The sequence below is a fragment of the Pecten maximus genome, chromosome 15 (assembly GCF_902652985.1).
Source record: "Pecten maximus chromosome 15, xPecMax1.1, whole genome shotgun sequence".
Classification (NCBI taxonomy): Eukaryota; Metazoa; Mollusca; class Bivalvia; order Pectinida; family Pectinidae; genus Pecten; species Pecten maximus.
In genome coordinates, this window is record NC_047029.1 from 10,917,087 (window position 1) to 10,935,930 (window position 18,844).

General features: G+C 36.3%; 1 protein-coding gene across 1 annotated transcript in view; it reads right to left on the reverse strand.

The window, feature by feature from the left end:
* The window catches only part of LOC117344265 (ceramide kinase-like protein), a 45,395-nt gene extending 29,365 nt beyond the window's left edge, over nt 1-16,030 (reverse strand). Inside the window, exon 1 of the mRNA XM_033906953.1 lies at nt 15,798-16,030. Coding sequence (XP_033762844.1) covers nt 15,798-15,984 — 187 coding nt within the window. The 5' untranslated portion in view covers nt 15,985-16,030. The remainder of the gene's footprint in view (nt 1-15,797) is intronic.
* Nucleotides 16,031-18,844: the final 2,814 nt, after the last annotated feature.

Below are 18,844 nucleotides of genomic sequence, written 5' to 3' on the forward strand. Positions count from 1 at the left end.
CTGTTGTTGTGAGAATTCAACTATTGTCACTGTCATTGTGAGAATTCAACTATCGTCACTGTTATTGTGAGAATTCAACTGTCGTCACTGTCATTGTGAGAATTCAACTATCGTCACTGTTGTTGTGAGAATTCAACTATCATCACTGTCATTGTGAGAATTCAACTATCATCACTGTCATTGTGAGAATTCAACTGTCGTCACTGTTGTTGTGAGAATTCAACTATCGTCACTGTCATTGTGAGAATTCAACTATCATCACTGTCATTGTTAGAATTCAACTGTCGTCAATGTTATTGTGAGAATTCAACTGTCGTCAATGTTATTGTGAGAATTCAACTATCGTCATTCGTCACTGTCATTGTAAGAATTCAACTGTCGTCACTGTCATTGTGAGAATTCAACTATCATCACTGTCATTGTGAGAATTCAACTGTCGTCACTGTTGTTGTGAGAATTCAACTATCGTCACTGTCATTGTGAGAATTCAACTATCATCACTGTCATTGTGAGATTTCAACTGTCGTCACTGTCATTGTTAGAATTCAACTGTCGTCACTGTCATTGTGAGAATTCAACTATCATCACTGTTAATGTGACAATTCAACTATTGTCACTGTCATTGTGAGAATTCAACTGTCGTCACTGTCATTGTTAGAATTCAACTGTCGTCAATGTTATTGTGAGAATTCAACTGTCGTCAATGTTATTGTGAGAATTCAACTATCGTCATTCGTCACTGTCATTGTAAGAATTCAACTGTCGTCACTGTCATTGTGAGAATTCAACTATCGTCACTATTGTTGTGAGAATTCAACTATTGTCACTGTCATTGTGAGAATTCAACTATCGTCACTGTCATTGTGAGAATTCAACTGTCGTCACTGTCATTGTGAGAATTCAACTATCGTCACTGTTGTTGTGAGAATTCAACTATTGTCACTGTCATTGTGAGAATTCAACTATCGTCACTGTCATTGTGAGAATTCAACTGTCGTCACTGTCATTGTGAGAATTCAACTATCGTCACTGTTGTTGTGAGAATTCAACTATTGTCACTGTCATTGTGAGAATTCAACTATCGTCACTGTTGTTGTGAGAATTCAACTATTGTCACTGTCACTGTGAGAATTCAACTATCGTCACTGTCATTGTGAGAATTCAACTGTCGTCACTGTCATTGTGAGAATTCAACTATCATCACTGTCATTATGAGAATTCAACTATCGTCACTGTCATTGTGAGAATTCAACTATTGTCACTGTCATTATGAGAATTCAACTATCATCACTGTCATTACAAGAATTCAACTATCATCAATGTCATTGTGAGAATTCAACTATCGTCACTGTCATTATGAGAATTAAACTATCATCACTGTCATTATGAGAATTAAACTATCATCACTGTCATTACAAGAATTCAACTATCATCAATGTCATTGTGAGAATTCAACTATCGTCACTGTCATTATGAGAATTAAACTATCATCACTGTCATTATGAGAATTAAACTATCATCACTGTCATTATGAGAATTAAACTATCATCACTGTCATTACAAGAATTCAACTATCATCACTGTCATTGTGAGAATTCAACTATCATCACTGTCATTACAAGAATTCAACTATCATCAATGTCATTGTGAGAATTCAACTATCGTCACTGTCATTATGAGAATTAAACTATCATCACTGTCATTATGAGAATTAAACTATCATCACTGTCATTATGAGAATTAAACTATCATCACTGTCATTACAAGAATTCAACTATCATCACTGTCATTGTGAGAATTCAACTATCGTCACTGTCATTATGAGAATTCAACTACCATCACTGTCATTACAAGAATTCAACTATCATCACTGTCATTGTGAGAATTCAACTATCGTCACTGTCATTGTGAAAATTCAACTACCATCACTGTCATTGTGAGAATTCAACTACCATCACTGCCATTATGAGAATTAAACTACCATCACTGTCATTGTGAGAATTCAACTACCATCACTGTCATTGTGAGAATTCAACTACCATCACTGTCATTGTGAGAATTCAACTACCATCACTGTCATTGTGAGAATTCAACTATCGTCACTGTCATTGTTAGAATTCAACTATCGTCACTGTCATTGTGAGAATTCAACTGTCGTCGCTGTCATTGTGAGAATTCAACTATCATCACCGTCATTATGAGTATTCAACTATCGTCACTGTCATTGTGAGAATTCAACTATTGTCACTGTCATTGTGAGAATTCAACTGTCATCACTGTCATTGTGAGAATTCAACTATTGTCAATGTCAATGTCATTGTCAGAACCCTGTTTTCCTGTACTGCTGCATATGGTGCATAATCAGCATGAATAGAAATTTAACCTCATAACGACAAATTAGACAAGTAATTTTTCAGTCTTGTTTGGTTTGTCATTTACAATTTGGTTTTACAGAGCCATGCTACCTTATTTTTACTGTCTTTACTGTCATTGTGAGAATTCAACTATCATCACTGTCATTGTGAGAATTCAACTATCGTCACTGTCATTGTGAGAATTCAACTACCATCACTGTCATTGTGAAAATTCAACTACCATCACTGTCATTGTGAGAATTCAACTACCATCACTGCCATTGTGAAAATTCAACTACCATCACTGTCATTGTGAGAATTCGAATTCAACTACCATCACTGTCATTGTGAGAATTCAACTATCGTCACTGTCATTGTTAGAATTCAACTATCGTCACTGTCATTGTGAGAATTCAACTATCATCACTGTCATTGTGAGAATTCAACTATCGTCACTGTCATTGTTAGAATTCAACTATCGTCACTGTCATTGTGAGAATTCAACTATCATCACTGTCAATGTGACAATTCAACTGTCGTCACTGTCATTGTGAGAATTCAACTATCGTCACTGTCATTGTGAGAATTCAACTATTGTCACTGTCATTGTGAGAATTCAACTATCATCACTGTCATTGTGAGAATTCAACTACCATCACTGTCAATGTGACAATTCAACTGTCGTCACTGTCATTGTAAGAATTCAACTGTCGTCACTGTCATTGTGAGAATTCAACTATCGTCACTGTTGTTGTGAGAATTCAACTATTGTCACTGTCATTGTGAGAATTCAACTATCGTCACTGTTATTGTGAGAATTCAACTGTCGTCACTGTCATTGTGAGAATTCAACTATCGTCACTGTTGTTGTGAGAATTCAACTATCATCACTGTCATTGTGAGAATTCAACTATCATCACTGTCATTGTGAGAATTCAACTGTCGTCACTGTTGTTGTGAGAATTCAACTATCGTCACTGTCATTGTGAGAATTCAACTATCATCACTGTCATTGTTAGAATTCAACTGTCGTCAATGTTATTGTGAGAATTCAACTGTCGTCAATGTTATTGTGAGAATTCAACTATCGTCATTCGTCAGTCATTGTAAGAATTCAACTGTCGTCACTGTCATTGTGAGAATTCAACTATCATCACTGTCATTGTGAGAATTCAACTGTCGTCACTGTTGTTGTGAGAATTCAACTATCGTCACTGTCATTGTGAGAATTCAACTATCATCACTGTCATTGTGAGAATTCAACTGTCGTCACTGTCATTGTTAGAATTCAACTGTCGTCACTGTCATTGTGAGAATTCAACTATCATCACTGTTAATGTGACAATTCAACTATTGTCACTGTCATTGTGAGAATTCAACTGTCGTCACTGTCATTGTTAGAATTCAACTGTCGTCAATGTTATTGTGAGAATTCAACTGTCGTCAATGTTATTGTGAGAATTCAACTATCGTCATTCGTCACTGTCATTGTAAGAATTCAACTGTCGTCACTGTCATTGTGAGAATTCAACTATCGTCACTGTTGTTGTGAGAATTCAACTATTGTCACTGTCATTGTGAGAATTCAACTATCGTCACTGTCATTGTGAGAATTCAACTGTCGTCACTGTCATTGTGAGAATTCAACTATCGTCACTGTTGTTGTGAGAATTCAACTATTGTCACTGTCACTGTGGGAATTCAACTATCGTCACTGTCATTGTGAGAATTCAACTGTCGTCACTGTCATTGTGAGAATTCAACTGTCGTCACTGTCATTGTGAGAATTCAACTATCATCACTGTCATTATGAGAATTCAACTATCGTCACTGTCATTGTGAGAATTCAACTATTGTCACTGTCATTGTGAGAATTCAACTGTCGTCAATGTTATTGTGAGAATTCAACTATTGTCAATGTCATTGTGAGAATTCAACTATCGTCAATGTCATTGTGAGAATTCAACTGTCATCACTGTCATTGTGAGAATTCAACTATTGTCAATGTCAATGTCATTGTCAGAACCCTGTTTTCCTGTACTGCTGCATATGGTGCATAATCAGCATGCATAGAAATTTAACCTCATAACGACAAATTAGACAAGTAATTTTTCAGTCTTGTTTGGTTTGTCATTTACAATTTGGTTTTACAGAGCCATGCTACCTTATTTTGTATGACTACAGCCCATGCCCAGACAGTTATCCCTCCGCAATCATTGACCTCCTGTTCACTGATGGGGTGTCAGGTAGTAAGCCCACCCAGGAATCTTGGCCTTTGCAGAAGCTATTGCCATATTAGTATACTTCCAGCTTGTATACATTCTCTATTTGGCCTTATCAATGGAATTGATATTTTACACTTTGGTAAACTTTAGCCAAGTGCATAGGAATTCAATGTTGACAGTGATCGTGAGTCAGTTTGGTGCCCTGATTCAGCACACAGTACACCCTTTTTCTACTTTTTAGATTTTGTGAATATGATTCTGATCAACAATGATGTAAATGTGAATACAAGGTGTAAATGTTGAAAATTCCTCACAGAAATGTAATAAATAGATGATATATTGGAACTCATATCCTGTTTACTTTCGGTAGCTGACATTAACTTTTCCCGCCAAAATGGAATTGGCTGTTTTGCTAATTAATCCATCCATTGTTGGGCTGTTTTGTCTGTGCATGTGACATCAAATAAATGGCGATAATTTTCTTGTTCAAAGTAGTGTAAATTTTTTTTAATGTCAAAATGATAATATTTATGAAATTTTGTTGTTGTTGTTGTTGTTGTTGTTGTTTACTGGTGTGACTCAACTGCTTTTTTTAACAGATGTTTTAACAACATGCATCAACATGTCATATTGAAATATCGGTAAAAAATTCAGTGTCAACACCAACAAAGAACAAAAAAGAAAAAAAAATATTCTTAAATAAACATGATTGGAAAGATATTTGATATGGAGTCCTTGTATCAATCAGACAAATGACTGAGAATCAATTTCATTATTTCACTTTTATGATCATCTGTTGTGTAGGATGGAGGTAAACTGCATCAAAACGATGTTTAAGTACAATATTTTAACCAAACTGCACAAAAGAACAATTATTTTTGGATAAACATTTGTTTTAATTAATTATTCACACAATCTAACATAATTTACTGTACACAATAGGAAAAATACTAGAGTGGAAATTCCAATTTAGACAAAGTTTGATATAACTTGTGTCCCTGAATTAGCCCAGATCTGAGTTAAGAGTTTTCAACATTTTAAATTAAAAAAAAATAATCTTTTTTTTGCTTTTGTTTTTTTTGTATTTATACAAAGTACATAAAATTTACACAATGCCAGTAATGCTAAATCACTTGTATACAAACGTCCTATACATATATATGCACCATGGTTATCTGTAACTGGAGTCACACACTGAAGTACTTTATACATGTATATTGTAAATCCTAACTACAATGGTAATAATGGATAAGAGATGGACTGGGTTAGATTTTCTCGGTCGACAATCAGAATGGTATTCATTACACAATATGTATGCTCCAATCGGTATATTTCTGACATGGAGATAAATGTTTGCCTGTATGATCAATATATAAGCCCTTTTTCATATATAACTATATAGTTAGGATTTTAACATAAATCTGACATAAAGATAACTTATTAATGCCAGTATAGAGAGATATAGAAAGACTCTATGCTTCAGTCTAAACATTCATCGTCAGTAGACATTTCAATGGTGTTGACCTAATACCTGATGAGTTACAAGTTGTGACAAAAGACAGTCTTACTATTGCTATGGGAAAAACCTTTCAAATGTTTATAATTTCAGAAAGACATCAATTGTCAATAACTCTATAACATATTAGCAGTTTGTATACAACATCATTTGTCAATTAATGAATTAAGACAACTTCAAATGTTTTTTTCATCCCCTTTCTCTCCCTTTTTTGTCTATTTATCTTTCTATTTATGTATGTCAATACTGTCTGTATGTCTGTGTCTCTGTTTAGTCTGTCTGAGTCTTTCGGTCTAAGTAGGTTGGTGTTAGTCTATGTATCTGTTTGTCTGTATATGTTTGTCAGTCTTTCTGTATATGTCTGTGTCTCTGTTTAGTCTGTCTGTATCTTTCTGTCTAAGTAGGTTGGTGTTGGTTTATGTATCTGTCTGTCTGTGTGTATGTCTGTCTGTTTGTCTGTACATGGATGAATAGCAGGATAATAGAAACAGAATGTGTGTTTAATATGCATTTTCTTATATATGTATGTATACAATAATATATACAACATGTGTAGTATGTGTGCACTTGTATGGGTATATTTGAGTTGTAGTAGGTGCGGTATGTGGATATGTTTTCATGGAAGTGCTGTGTGTACATGCCAATGGATGGATATCAAAATAGTACATGTATGTGTAGTAAAGCATGTGTGCTCATTGTCATATGCAATAGTTAGTATATGACTATATGTAGTACGTATGAACATGTATATGTGTATAGTATTGTGTACATGTATGTATATGTACTAGAACATTCATGTGTGTGGGAAGGTGTTTGCGTGGGGTGTGTCATTCTCATTCATCAGAGTTACTTCCCTTCGTTTCATATGTCACTCGGTCAGTACGGTGGTATAGCGTAGCTTGCGTAGCTTAGCAGACTCTGGGGGGCGAGAATGGGGGTGTGTTGGTGTGTATGTGTGTGTGTAAGCTTGTGCGTAGTAAATTATAATAGAAATATACATCAGTGCTGAAAGGTGTGAATGACCATAAAATGTAGATGTCTTGTGTTTGTTGATAATATATGTTTAACTGAATAAAATATAAATTACAAAAAAAAAAAAACTTCAAATGTTTTAATCGAGCTATTTTTCTCAGTTATTGCAGGGATAACTCTGGAGGGGGCCATGGGGCCATTTGCCCCATATTTTCCAAAATGGCCCACCAAAACTCACAAATTTCTTCAATTTTCTATGTTTTGGCCCATACTATTTGTGAAATTTTGTCAAAATGGCCCATGATTTTCGGGTCCAGAGTGAACCCTGTTACTGTATACATACTAGGGACATATTAAGGACTAGGTCATTAAATACTATCTGTAATGGGTCTGATAAACTACTATATGTAACCAACAGTATCTACCGTTACTATATAGCCGTACAGGTGTGTTTCTCGTTAAATGCACTTAGTGCCAGGTACAGCACATTTTACAGGTATATGAAGTCCAGGTAAAGTGAATACAATAAAGTTATTAATACCTGAGGATTAAACCCTATAAATCAGTGACCTGTTGATGGTCAGTGCTTTATATCATGGTCAGTTAGAGGTCATTGATCATGAGCTTGACCTCAGTCTCAAGAGGTTAATCTAAAGTACCCTTTACTTGTAATCAATGGAAAAGATTTCAGTTCCAACTAATGCTTAAAAAAAACAGGAATGCTTCCCTAGCACCTCTGTTCCAAACATATCAATTTAAAATATATAATGTTTCTCTTGTCCATAATTGTGATTAGTGGAACTGGATGGGCAGAACTAGCCCGAGTTTCCTCTAGCCCTGACACCTGCATGCATGTCTGGTGTCAGGGCCAGAGGAAACTCGGGCTAGGGCATGCGCAGAGCATGTTTATTAATGCCATCTAGAGTATAGAAGTCAAAGTTGAGTACCAGTGTCCAGACTCTAAGCCTTGTCAGTCAACTTTAATGACTTCAATAATAAGTAATTCGCTAGTTGGACAATGCTGCAAGTCTAGAACAATTCCCCAGAGCATACTGACTGTAATAGTCGACCTGTCATTTATGATACAGTACAACACCATAAATAGATATAATCATAATTTTATACCTCTGTTGACATTTAAATTGTCTCCTTGTCAGTTCAATTATTAAAACTCCATCTCTGAACCTGAGAGTAAATATTTGCCTTGGGTTATAATCATTACTGACCAACACTGACCAACATGGCCCAATAAGGGATGCCGACATGTTTTTACAAGTCACAGTTAGTAATGGTGCATAGGAAATGTTTTGTTTGCACATCCTTATTTTATTATGTTAACATCTTGGAATTTCTAAAGTGGAGATTATGTGTGTTTTAAATGTCTAGCCTCTAAAATGACATTTTTAGATCTGACCTTCCTCTTGATAAAATTATACCTTAAACAACTAATTCTAATAAATTTGCTTCGCTTCAATTTTGATTACTGCATGTATACATACTTTATTTAGTGTACTCAAATTTTAACACATTTCTGAATTTTAACAGATTAGCGCATAGATGAATTCAGGTGTGCCAAATTTATTAAATGATATATATAGAAACAGTATATAGAAAGTGCAAATAGTGCATTCATTATTTAGCATGATGTTTCTAGCGCTAATAAGATTACCGCTAAAATAGTACATTTACAGTAATAATTGGATTTTAAAAATTTCATTAACACTTTAAAAGTTTTGAAAATTCTTGTCTAAATTTTGGGGGAAATTATTGGCATGTTATTGATTTTATTAACATTTGTTTAATATGACATGTACTACATCCAGTAAACCCCATCAAAATTGTTAGGTACACAACTGAAAAAAAAACATTCTTGATCATAAGTAGTCGCGCTGTAGGAGACTTGACAACAAGGAAGTGAGGTGTTAATAAATGTGGTAAACTTTTAAAGCCTTCTTGGTTGGCCCGTTACATGTTGTTGTGTAAACATGACCAAACACCCCACACAATGACAAGGTATCGTGATAAAGTAATACACATCCACTTGATCAGTGCTTTGGCAATTAAATTTTGTTATGTAAAACCATTTAAATATAGAAGAACTTGTGATGTACATATCATCCCACATCTCATACGTAATGCAATACTTGTTTATAATTATTCTACTTTAAATTTCAAATTTAAATTTTGTTATGTAAAACCATTTAAATATAGAAGAACTTAAGATGTACATATCATCCCACATCTCATACGTAATGCAATACTTTTTTATAATTATTTCATTTTTAAATTAGATTTTTAATTTTCTGCCACAAAAAAAAAGAACTTCTAAAAATGTTTTGCAGTAACTCATTTTTCCCCAGTATTTTTTCAGTGATCTCAACTAACAGTTGACATAATAATCTAAAAAACTATTGCAAGTAAGCCCTTTTTTTCAGGAAAGCACCAAAAAAGAGTGATGGGAATATGTCTACTGGTAATAGAATTTGAAAAAAAAAATTGTGAAGAACCAAATTTTTATTTGTCAATAATGCATGATCTTTAATTTTGACTTCCAGATATGAAAAGCAATCACAATCACTTTCTGTGACAAAGTACTTATGATGACTGGATTAAAATCCAACACAACTGATCCAAGATTGGTTTTAGTCACAAGTGGGTCAGCCTGACGGAAGGATAGACTGCAGGTTTTTTTCTCACTGGTTAGGGATGAGGCCTTTATCTTATTTTGGGAATAAAATTGGTGAACTAAGAATGATTTTTCCATGAGTAAACGACGAATTTTGGGAATTTGACTTACATATGAAATGATTTCAATTGGGAACGCGATCCATTACCAGCCCCCAAAAGCCCTAAGAACAAGAGGCCCAGGGGCCTTAACGGTCATCCGACTCTAAATTAAAACCCTTATATTAATGTAGTATGTATTCTCTCTAGCAAGTGTATAGTGGCACTGTTGGCCATGGTGGCCATCTTGGATTTCTGACCGACCCGATAAATAACAACACTTGGTCTGGACCATCTAAGGATAATATCTGGTAAGTTAGAGCTGAATCCCACCGGTGGAATTTGAGAAGAAGGTTGAAATAGGTGTTGTTCAGGAAAACCATGATTGCGCAATCATGTTACAAAATGGCCGCCATTGCTGCCATGTCAAAGTTTTTACGAGGCCGAAAAAATAACAACACTTTGTTGGCCCTCCTTCCTTAACATCCTCACCAATTTCCAGCTCAATGGCACCAATGGAACTGGAGAAGAAGTTTAAAATGTGTTTTTCAAGATGGCTGCCATGGTGGCCATCTTGGATTTCTGACCAACCCGATAAATAACAACACTTGGTAAGGACCATCTCAGGATCATTTCTGGTAAGTTAGAGCTGAATCCCACCGGTGGAATTTGAGAAGAAGTTTGAAATAGGTGTTGTTCAGGAAAACCATGATTGCGCAATCATGTTACAAAATGGCCGCCATTGCTGCCATGTCAAAGTTTTTACGAGGCCAAAAAAATAACAACACTATATTGGCTCGCCTTCCTCGACATCCTCACCCATTTCCAGCTCAATGGCACCAATGGAACTGAAGAAGAAGTTTAAAATGTGTTTTTCAAGATGGCGGACATGGCGGCCATCTTGGATTTCAGACCAATCCAAAAAATAACAACACTTGGTCGGACTCATCTCAGGAACATTTCAGGCAAGTTTCAGCCAAACAGTACTGGTGGAACTTGAGAAGAAGTTTAAAATGTGTTTTTCAAGATGGTGGTTATGGCGGCCATCTTGGATTTCGGACCGACCCGAAAAATAACAACACTTGGTGGGGATCATATCAGGATAATTTCAGGCAAGTTTCAGCCCAACAGCACTGGTGGAACTTGAGAAGTTTAAAATGTGTTTTTCAAGATAGCGGCTATGGCGGCCATCTTGGATTTCGGATCGGCCCGAAAAATAACAACATTTGGTCGGGATCATCTCAGGATCATTTCAGGCAAGTTTCAGCTCAATAGCACTGGTGGAACTTGAGAAGAAGTTTAAAATGTGTTTTTCAAGATGGCGGCTATGGCGGCCATCTTGGATTTCGGACCGACCCGAAAAATAACAACACTTGGGCGGGATCATCTCAGGATCATTTCAGGCAAGTTTCAGCTCAATAGCACTGGTGGAACTTGAGAAGTTTAAAATGTGTTTTTTCAAGATGGCGGCTATGGCGGCCATCATGGATTTCGGACCGACCCGAAAAATAACAACACTTGGTGCGGATCATCTCAGGATCATTTCTGGCAAGTTTCAGCCCAACAGCACTGGTGGAACTTGAGAAGAAGTTTAAAATGTGTTTTTCAAGATGGCGGCTATGGCGGCCATCTTGGATTTCGGACCGACCCGAAAAATAACAACACTTGGTCAGGATCATCTCAGGATCATTTCAGGCAAGTTTCAGCTCAATAGCACTGGTGGAACTTGAGAAGAAGTTTAAAATGTGTTTTTCAAGATGGCGGCTATGGCGGCCATCTTGGATTTCGGACCGACCCGAAAAATAACAACACTTGGTCGGGATCATATCAGAATCATTTCTGGCAAGTTTCAGCCCAACAGCACTGGTGGAACTTGAGAAGAAGTTTAAAATGTGTTTTTCAAGATGGCGGCTATGGCGGCCATCTTGGATTTCGGACCGACCCGAAAAATAACAACACTTGGTCAGGACCATCTCAGGATCATTTCAGGCAAGTTTCAGCTAAATAGCACTGGTGGAACTTGAGAAGTTTAAAATGTGTTTTTCAAGATGGCGGCTATGGCGGCCATCATGGATTTCGGACCGACCCGAAAAATAACAACACTTGGTGCGGATCATCTCAGGATCATTTCTGGCAAGTTTCAGCCCAACAGCACTGGTGGAACTTGAGAAGAAGTTTAAAATGTGTTTTTCAAGATGGCGGCTATGGCGGCCATCTTGGATTTCGGACCGACCCGAAAAATAACAACACTTGGTGCGGATCATCTCAGGATCATTTCTGGCAAGTTTCAGCCCAACAGCACTGGTGGAACTTGAGAAGAAGTTTAAAATGTGTTTTTCAAGATGGCGGCTATGGCGGCCATCTTGGATTTCGGACCGACCCGAAAAATAACAACACTTGGTCGGGATCATCTCAGGATCATTTCAGGCAAGTTTCAGCTCAATACCACTGGTGGAACTTGAGAAGAAATTTAAAATGTGTTTTTCAAGATGGCGGCTATGGCGGCCATCTTGGATTTCAGACCAATCCAAAAAATAACAACACTTGGTTGGGATCATATCAGGATCATTTCAGGCAAGTTTCAGCCCAACAGCACTGCTGGAACTTGAGAAGAAGCTTAAAATGTGGATTTCGGACCGACCCGAAAAATAACAACACTTGGTCGGGATCATCTCAGAATCATTTCTGGCAAGTTTCAGCCCAACAGCACTGGTGGAACTTGAGAAGAAGTTTAAAATGTGTTTTCAAAATGGCGGCTATGGCGGCCATCTTGGATTTCGGACCGACCCGAAAAATAACAACACTTGGTCAGGACCATCTCATGATCATTTCTGGCAAGTTTCAGCTTAATCCCACTGGCGGAACTTGAGAAGAAGATTGAAATGTGAAAAGTTTACGGAAGGCGCACGGCGCACGGCGGATGACGACGGACGAAGCACGATGGCTATAGGTCATCGTGACCCTTCGGGTCAGATGACCTAAAAAGCCCTGGATGGAAAAGGGCAATTATACCCTTTGTCCTCTTCTGATCCCTAACACGGATTAAACAAATTTATTGCAGTATTTAACCATTGAACACAGTTAAAACTGACTACAATCATCTCGGTAAACAATTTCCTATAGATGCAATCAAACCAGATGTATTAAGTCAAATATGTCCAGGGCCATTTTCGTTATTGAGTTCCAAACGGTTAGACAACTTGGACCGGTGTTGTTTGTTTATGAAATAAAGACAGACCTGGTGATTTTATATTGTTTTCAGATGAGTCTTGACAAAGACTTTCAAGAGCTGTATTAACATTCGAAGGTCCCTCAAGACATATGTTTGAAATATTACATTTAAAAACTCACTGACAAACCAGTTTGTCCAAATAAATGAACAGGCCCCTGAAAAGCACACAACCATTTCTAACTTTGTCATCCAAAAGAAACTGAATTAGTCATCTGTTCATTCTAGAACCTAGCTATATATAGCTGGACTACAATCACCCGGGTTCACCCCGGCACCCAGACGCAGGTCATTTCTGGACCATGTTCAGACTGTAGGTATTTTATTCACACAAACAGCATAATATTATATAAATTAATAACCTTTAGCAAAATGTTGTCTGCATCGCACTGCCCCGAAATGTAATTAATCACTGATACCAGTTAGTGCACCAAGTTCTGTTTGGACATGAAATCACCCTTTTTGGTCTACACAATGATGTGTTACTGTGTGACAAGGTGTAATCAATACGCTCAGCTTATAAATAGCATTACCTAACACCCCTGCCATCAATTATTCAACATTACTGTACCTTAACCATCTATACAGCTAATTATACGATAAAAACGGAAATATACTGACAATAAAACAGATTAGTTGTGTTTTGATATATCAACATATTAGTTTTTACATACAGAAAAACAATATGCAGCTCTAGAGTAATACTGCTAATTTTACTGTTTAGACAGTGGCTATTTAGGTCAAAATCATTCAATTCAACACAAATGGTCCCATCCTTTCCAATCTCATAAAGTATTTAAAACTATGTAGTTTCTTATCATGAATAATACTACATGTATATGTTAGGGACAACTATTAATTATTTACAAAGATTTTATCAGATCACGATTACCGCTGGAAAACTGTTCAGTTCTTTCCTTGATGTCTGGATGATAGTGTTATAAACATTGTAAGATGATACTTAAATAAGCTGCTTCATTATCAGCTACTAAAACTTCGCTCTCTCTTAGAGTAAATTGCAAATTCCATAAATATTGAAATTACATCAGTTTAAAATCTTGTGAAAATGTGAAATTTTTTGTTTGTTATTTTATCAAGTGTTTGATGGCCTACAACGAATAATCAAATATATGTATCTCAATAACTTTTCATGTAAGTTAGCTGTAACACATGTACAGTAGTTTGTATAGGTCTAAAATGTCTACAGCTTATAGCAATTATACAGCCACCGCAGCATTCTCAATGTTTCATACAAAAGTAGCATCATATACATACATGTACACTGCTTATTTTGATTTTTGAGACAGAAAAACTGTGGCTGCTTTACAGAAGAAACACAGACAACTGAAGTTGAAGCCAGAGCATTGATTTTTTCAGCTTTTAATACTAACATGTAATCATGTCGCAGTTTTTAATCAAATATACATAAAGGTATTGGAAGGTTATATGTGGTATTTAAAGCTTATAATTAGATATTTAATACAAATGTTATAGTTGGTGGAACTTTGAATGTTTGAGGTTCCACTATAAAATAAACATTACACATCTCATTATAAAATTTAATACTTACATTGTGAACCTAGCTATATAAAGATTATTGGACTGCTCAAATATTAGAATTTCTGACGGTTGAACTCAAGGTTTTTTATGTTCAATCACTGATGGAGGAACATTGTGCTTTCCTTTTACATTTCGTCTTGTTGACTCCATATTAAAACTATTGGATAGGCTTCGCTGGAGTTAGAACCTGGGTATATGTTTTTTTTTCGGTCTTTGGATACCCTGTCAATTGCATTACACTTACTCCAATAATATTAGAGGTTAACACGAAAAGAAACTTTTGACAGGCTGTCATGTAACACCAATGTTAGCCCGAGTTTTCTCTTGCCCTGTCACCATGTACCAGACATGGTAACAGGGCCAGAGAAAACTCGGGCTACACCAATGTAAGCAGATGGAATAAGACCTTATATCTGTATAGGAGTACACTACACAATGCTACATTGGTACCGACAGTAGATTGCACTGATCTTTGCTTATCACTAAGTGTAGTGCAAATAGCTGTGGGTATCTGACGATGGGTGTTCGGGTACAAACACATTTAAAAGGTGAATTAGTGTGGCTGGGTTTAATTTTATAGTGTAGTAGATAAAGCTGTATTCTATTATACTACATGTAACTTTAGCTTCACATAAGACAGAATTCCTCTCTAGATTGACCAGAAATGCAGTAGAGCAGACTGGCAAGGTGGAATAATATGATTTTACATAAATTCTTGGATAACAAAAATTTCTAGAAACATTAGAGGTTAAAGTTAAACACAGCGAGTAGCTACTGTTGCAGTTGAACAGTGCCAAATGCTGCTTATCTGCTACATCAGCAGCTACATAAAGCAAAAAAGAAATTGAAAGGTGCCATGACTTGTACAGTAGACAGTAGCCCTCGAGGAAAAGGAGGAACATTTCAGTAAGAATGTGTTGTGGTTTTTTTTTGTATTTCTTTTTTTTGTAATATAGATATCTACATGAGAAAAAGTTATGTTCTTAACGAAAGGTAACCTCTGATTTATTCCTTAATGTTCACAAATAATGACTCATAACCATACTTTCATGTTGGGTACAAAAAAAACACACACACAGCCAAATTTAATAGGTCATTACAGGCAAAGAAATAAGTTTCCCATTATGTGCAAATGTGCATTTTTTAAACGGGGTAAGTATCTGATTTCAAGAATTTTTGTTATAACTTACGCGAATTTACGATGGGGTATAACGTACCTCTGTTTGGATTGACGCTAGTCCAGGTAAGTGTCTCCTGAGCCATTGAGAGTGTAACATCGTAACCATCTCCACCGACATCGAAAATATTCGTAATGTCCTCTTCTTCCGAATATAAATTCCTTTTGGATGCCCCGTTAGTCATCAAGACGGGGTTGCCGTCGTCATCAAATGTATAATCATTCATGTTTTCATGTATTAACACACTGGCGCTGGTAACCCAACTCCGCCGTATCAAGACATAACACAGGAAGTAGCCATTTCTCACAAGGGTTGAAGGCTATTCGACGTGCTGATTGGATAAGAATTACTGGGTAACCTCTTGGGGTCAGTAACTATAGGAATAATGTAAACACATGGCGGAAAGCTCTTACATGTAATGACAGCTCGTGTGCATCCAAGCGTTAAGTGTCAACACGTTAATGGCATAAATTTGTAAACGTGCCTTATGACAGCGTAGGTGTGTTCTTATCTGGAAATTTAAAGCGCACCTGCTTATAATGTACAGAATGTTCTTGAAACCGATCAATATACATTGAATGTGCAGACTGGCCAAAGAAGTTTGACCAAGCTAGACTTGACCTTGACAACAAATCTAACATTTACAAACTTAGGATTTTTTCCCTTTCTTTTTTCTTCTTCTCCCCTTTAGGATAAGGGACAGTTCCTGGGAGGTTGCATATAGGTAGATTAAAACAATATTTTTTTTATTTTCTTTTAATAGGCCTATAATGGTACCATAAGGTAAAACATGAATTTTAAGTAGATTGTAGGTAAACAGGGCAGAGACATGGTCTGGATCCTGTGCTAGAAATACTGGTAAAGGTATATGAGGAAAATTTACAACACTACAGAACCTAAGATTCTTGAAAGCTTTTAACATACATGATCTGTGAACTTAAAATAAGGCCAAGGACATTTATATTAGGAAACCGTGTCAGATACATGCATGCCAAATGCCATGCAACCTCAAGCTGTCAAGCTTATTGCTATATATATGTACCGACAGATTGAAATGAAGGGAAGTAACTCTGGTAGATCAGAATGGCTACCACATACACCCAATAACAACTTCCCTAATTGGAGAAGACACAGAAATTAAGGAAAACATCATTTTTATGAGGACACTCTCCAACCCGGGTTCCAACACAGGGACTTGACACAAATTCCAAACCAACAGTCGATAAATAATAACAGTATCCAGGGTGGTAACTCCATGAGAGAGATAACATTTTAAAAATTGTAATTTTCATATATTACAGCTTTATTATATATCAATATTATGAGAATGTTTAATCCTCCAAACAAGTGTTCACACAAAGAAATTGACCAAGTATTGAGCAAGTTATAACACAATGAATTCGAAAAAGTAGGTAGTAGGCTAGGAAGACAATGCCTGTCTGGTGGAATGAGAACCTGGTTGCTAACGGGTAGCTTATTATCGAGGGCAAACATACAGATTTCATTCTTATGAAACAGAACAGAGTTCAATTATTTTACTAAGATGCTGATATAAACCATCTGTGATGCAGAAATTAGGCTGAAATCAACAAGCTAAGCCACATATATTTTTGACTTACACTACCATCTTGGCTTTCTCTTCCAATTATTATTATTATTATTTTGTTTTCCCCAATCAGTCTCAAAATTTAGCATGCACAACTACAGATCAGGAAGTAGCTATTTATGAAATTTGAGAAAGATACATCTAGAAGTCTCTGAGAAAAAGCAATAATTTTCCAATCAGTCTGAACTCAATATTGATCATACACAAATAGGGATTTGCAAGGGCAACCTACCTATAGAATATGAGAAGATCCATGAAGACCTTATTAAGAACTAGTAATAATAAGGACTGTTTATGGACAGACGGATGATGGACCAAGAATGAAAGGCAATTTGAATAGCTCACCATCAGATGATAGTGGACTATAATGGTGTTTTCAAGATGGTGGTCATTCACATTTCAGACTATGCCCACTATGCGAGTTGGCCAGAAGTCCTGGGTTTGATCCATAGGGGCGGAAGTGATTTAAGTTTAAGTAATCCAGCACTCTGTTACATTGTCACCCATGTAGGGACCTGGGAATTATACTTCTTGTTACTTGTGAAAGCATTGTCATACACCCTGGAAACTCAAGGACGAGTTCTTTCTCAGAGAGGAGTAAATACTAGCTACAGTATATTGCTTGGCTAGTGATCTTCTCTTTAGCACAATCGGTTGAGCATAAGTCTAGTAAGCCAGAGGTCCCAGGTTCGATCCCTAGCAGAGGCAGTTATTTAAATTTAATTAATCAAGCGCTCCGTTACATAAGTGATCTTGGAGTTGGACCCTGGGGTTCAATATGGATTTGGGGGTTTGACCCTGGGGTCATAGGAACGTGTCAAACCTCTGTGGCACCATACATTATGCTCACTAGAGCTTTGTGTCATGTGAGCTTTAAAATCCACTAGCCATAACACATGAACCTATTAGCTTAAATTTATATTTCTAGGCTACTTTTTATTTTAGCAAATTTTGCTTGACTTAATCCCAGAAATCTACCAGCAAAATATCATGACTAGAGGCTTCATAGATATCGAAATTAAGTTGTTTGAAGACACTGTAAAGACCACGACACACCACAGCACATTACCAGGCACTCAATCCAAGATGAATTAAAAATCAATAATGTAAACAACGTTTCCAAAAGACAAAATTCTACATTTATTTGAACATAATCATGCTTGCACATAATTTTAACATACAACAACCAATTCTTAACCTGTGTATATGAAATATACAACAGATTCATGATCATTGAGTTAGTTAACTAATTCGAGAAGAATGCAGAACAATCTAGTACAGTTCTATCAAGTTTCACGAAAAGCTTAATACTGGCACTTGAATGTAAAAATATAGAATCTCTTTTTCTTAAGTTTCTAGACCTCCTGGAGATTGATGCATTGCAATAAAGAAATGACCATAGTAGTGCTAATATCCTAGCACTATCCTAAATGATCATTGGCATCTATGTTGAAGTACAAATATGTACATGAACAGGCCA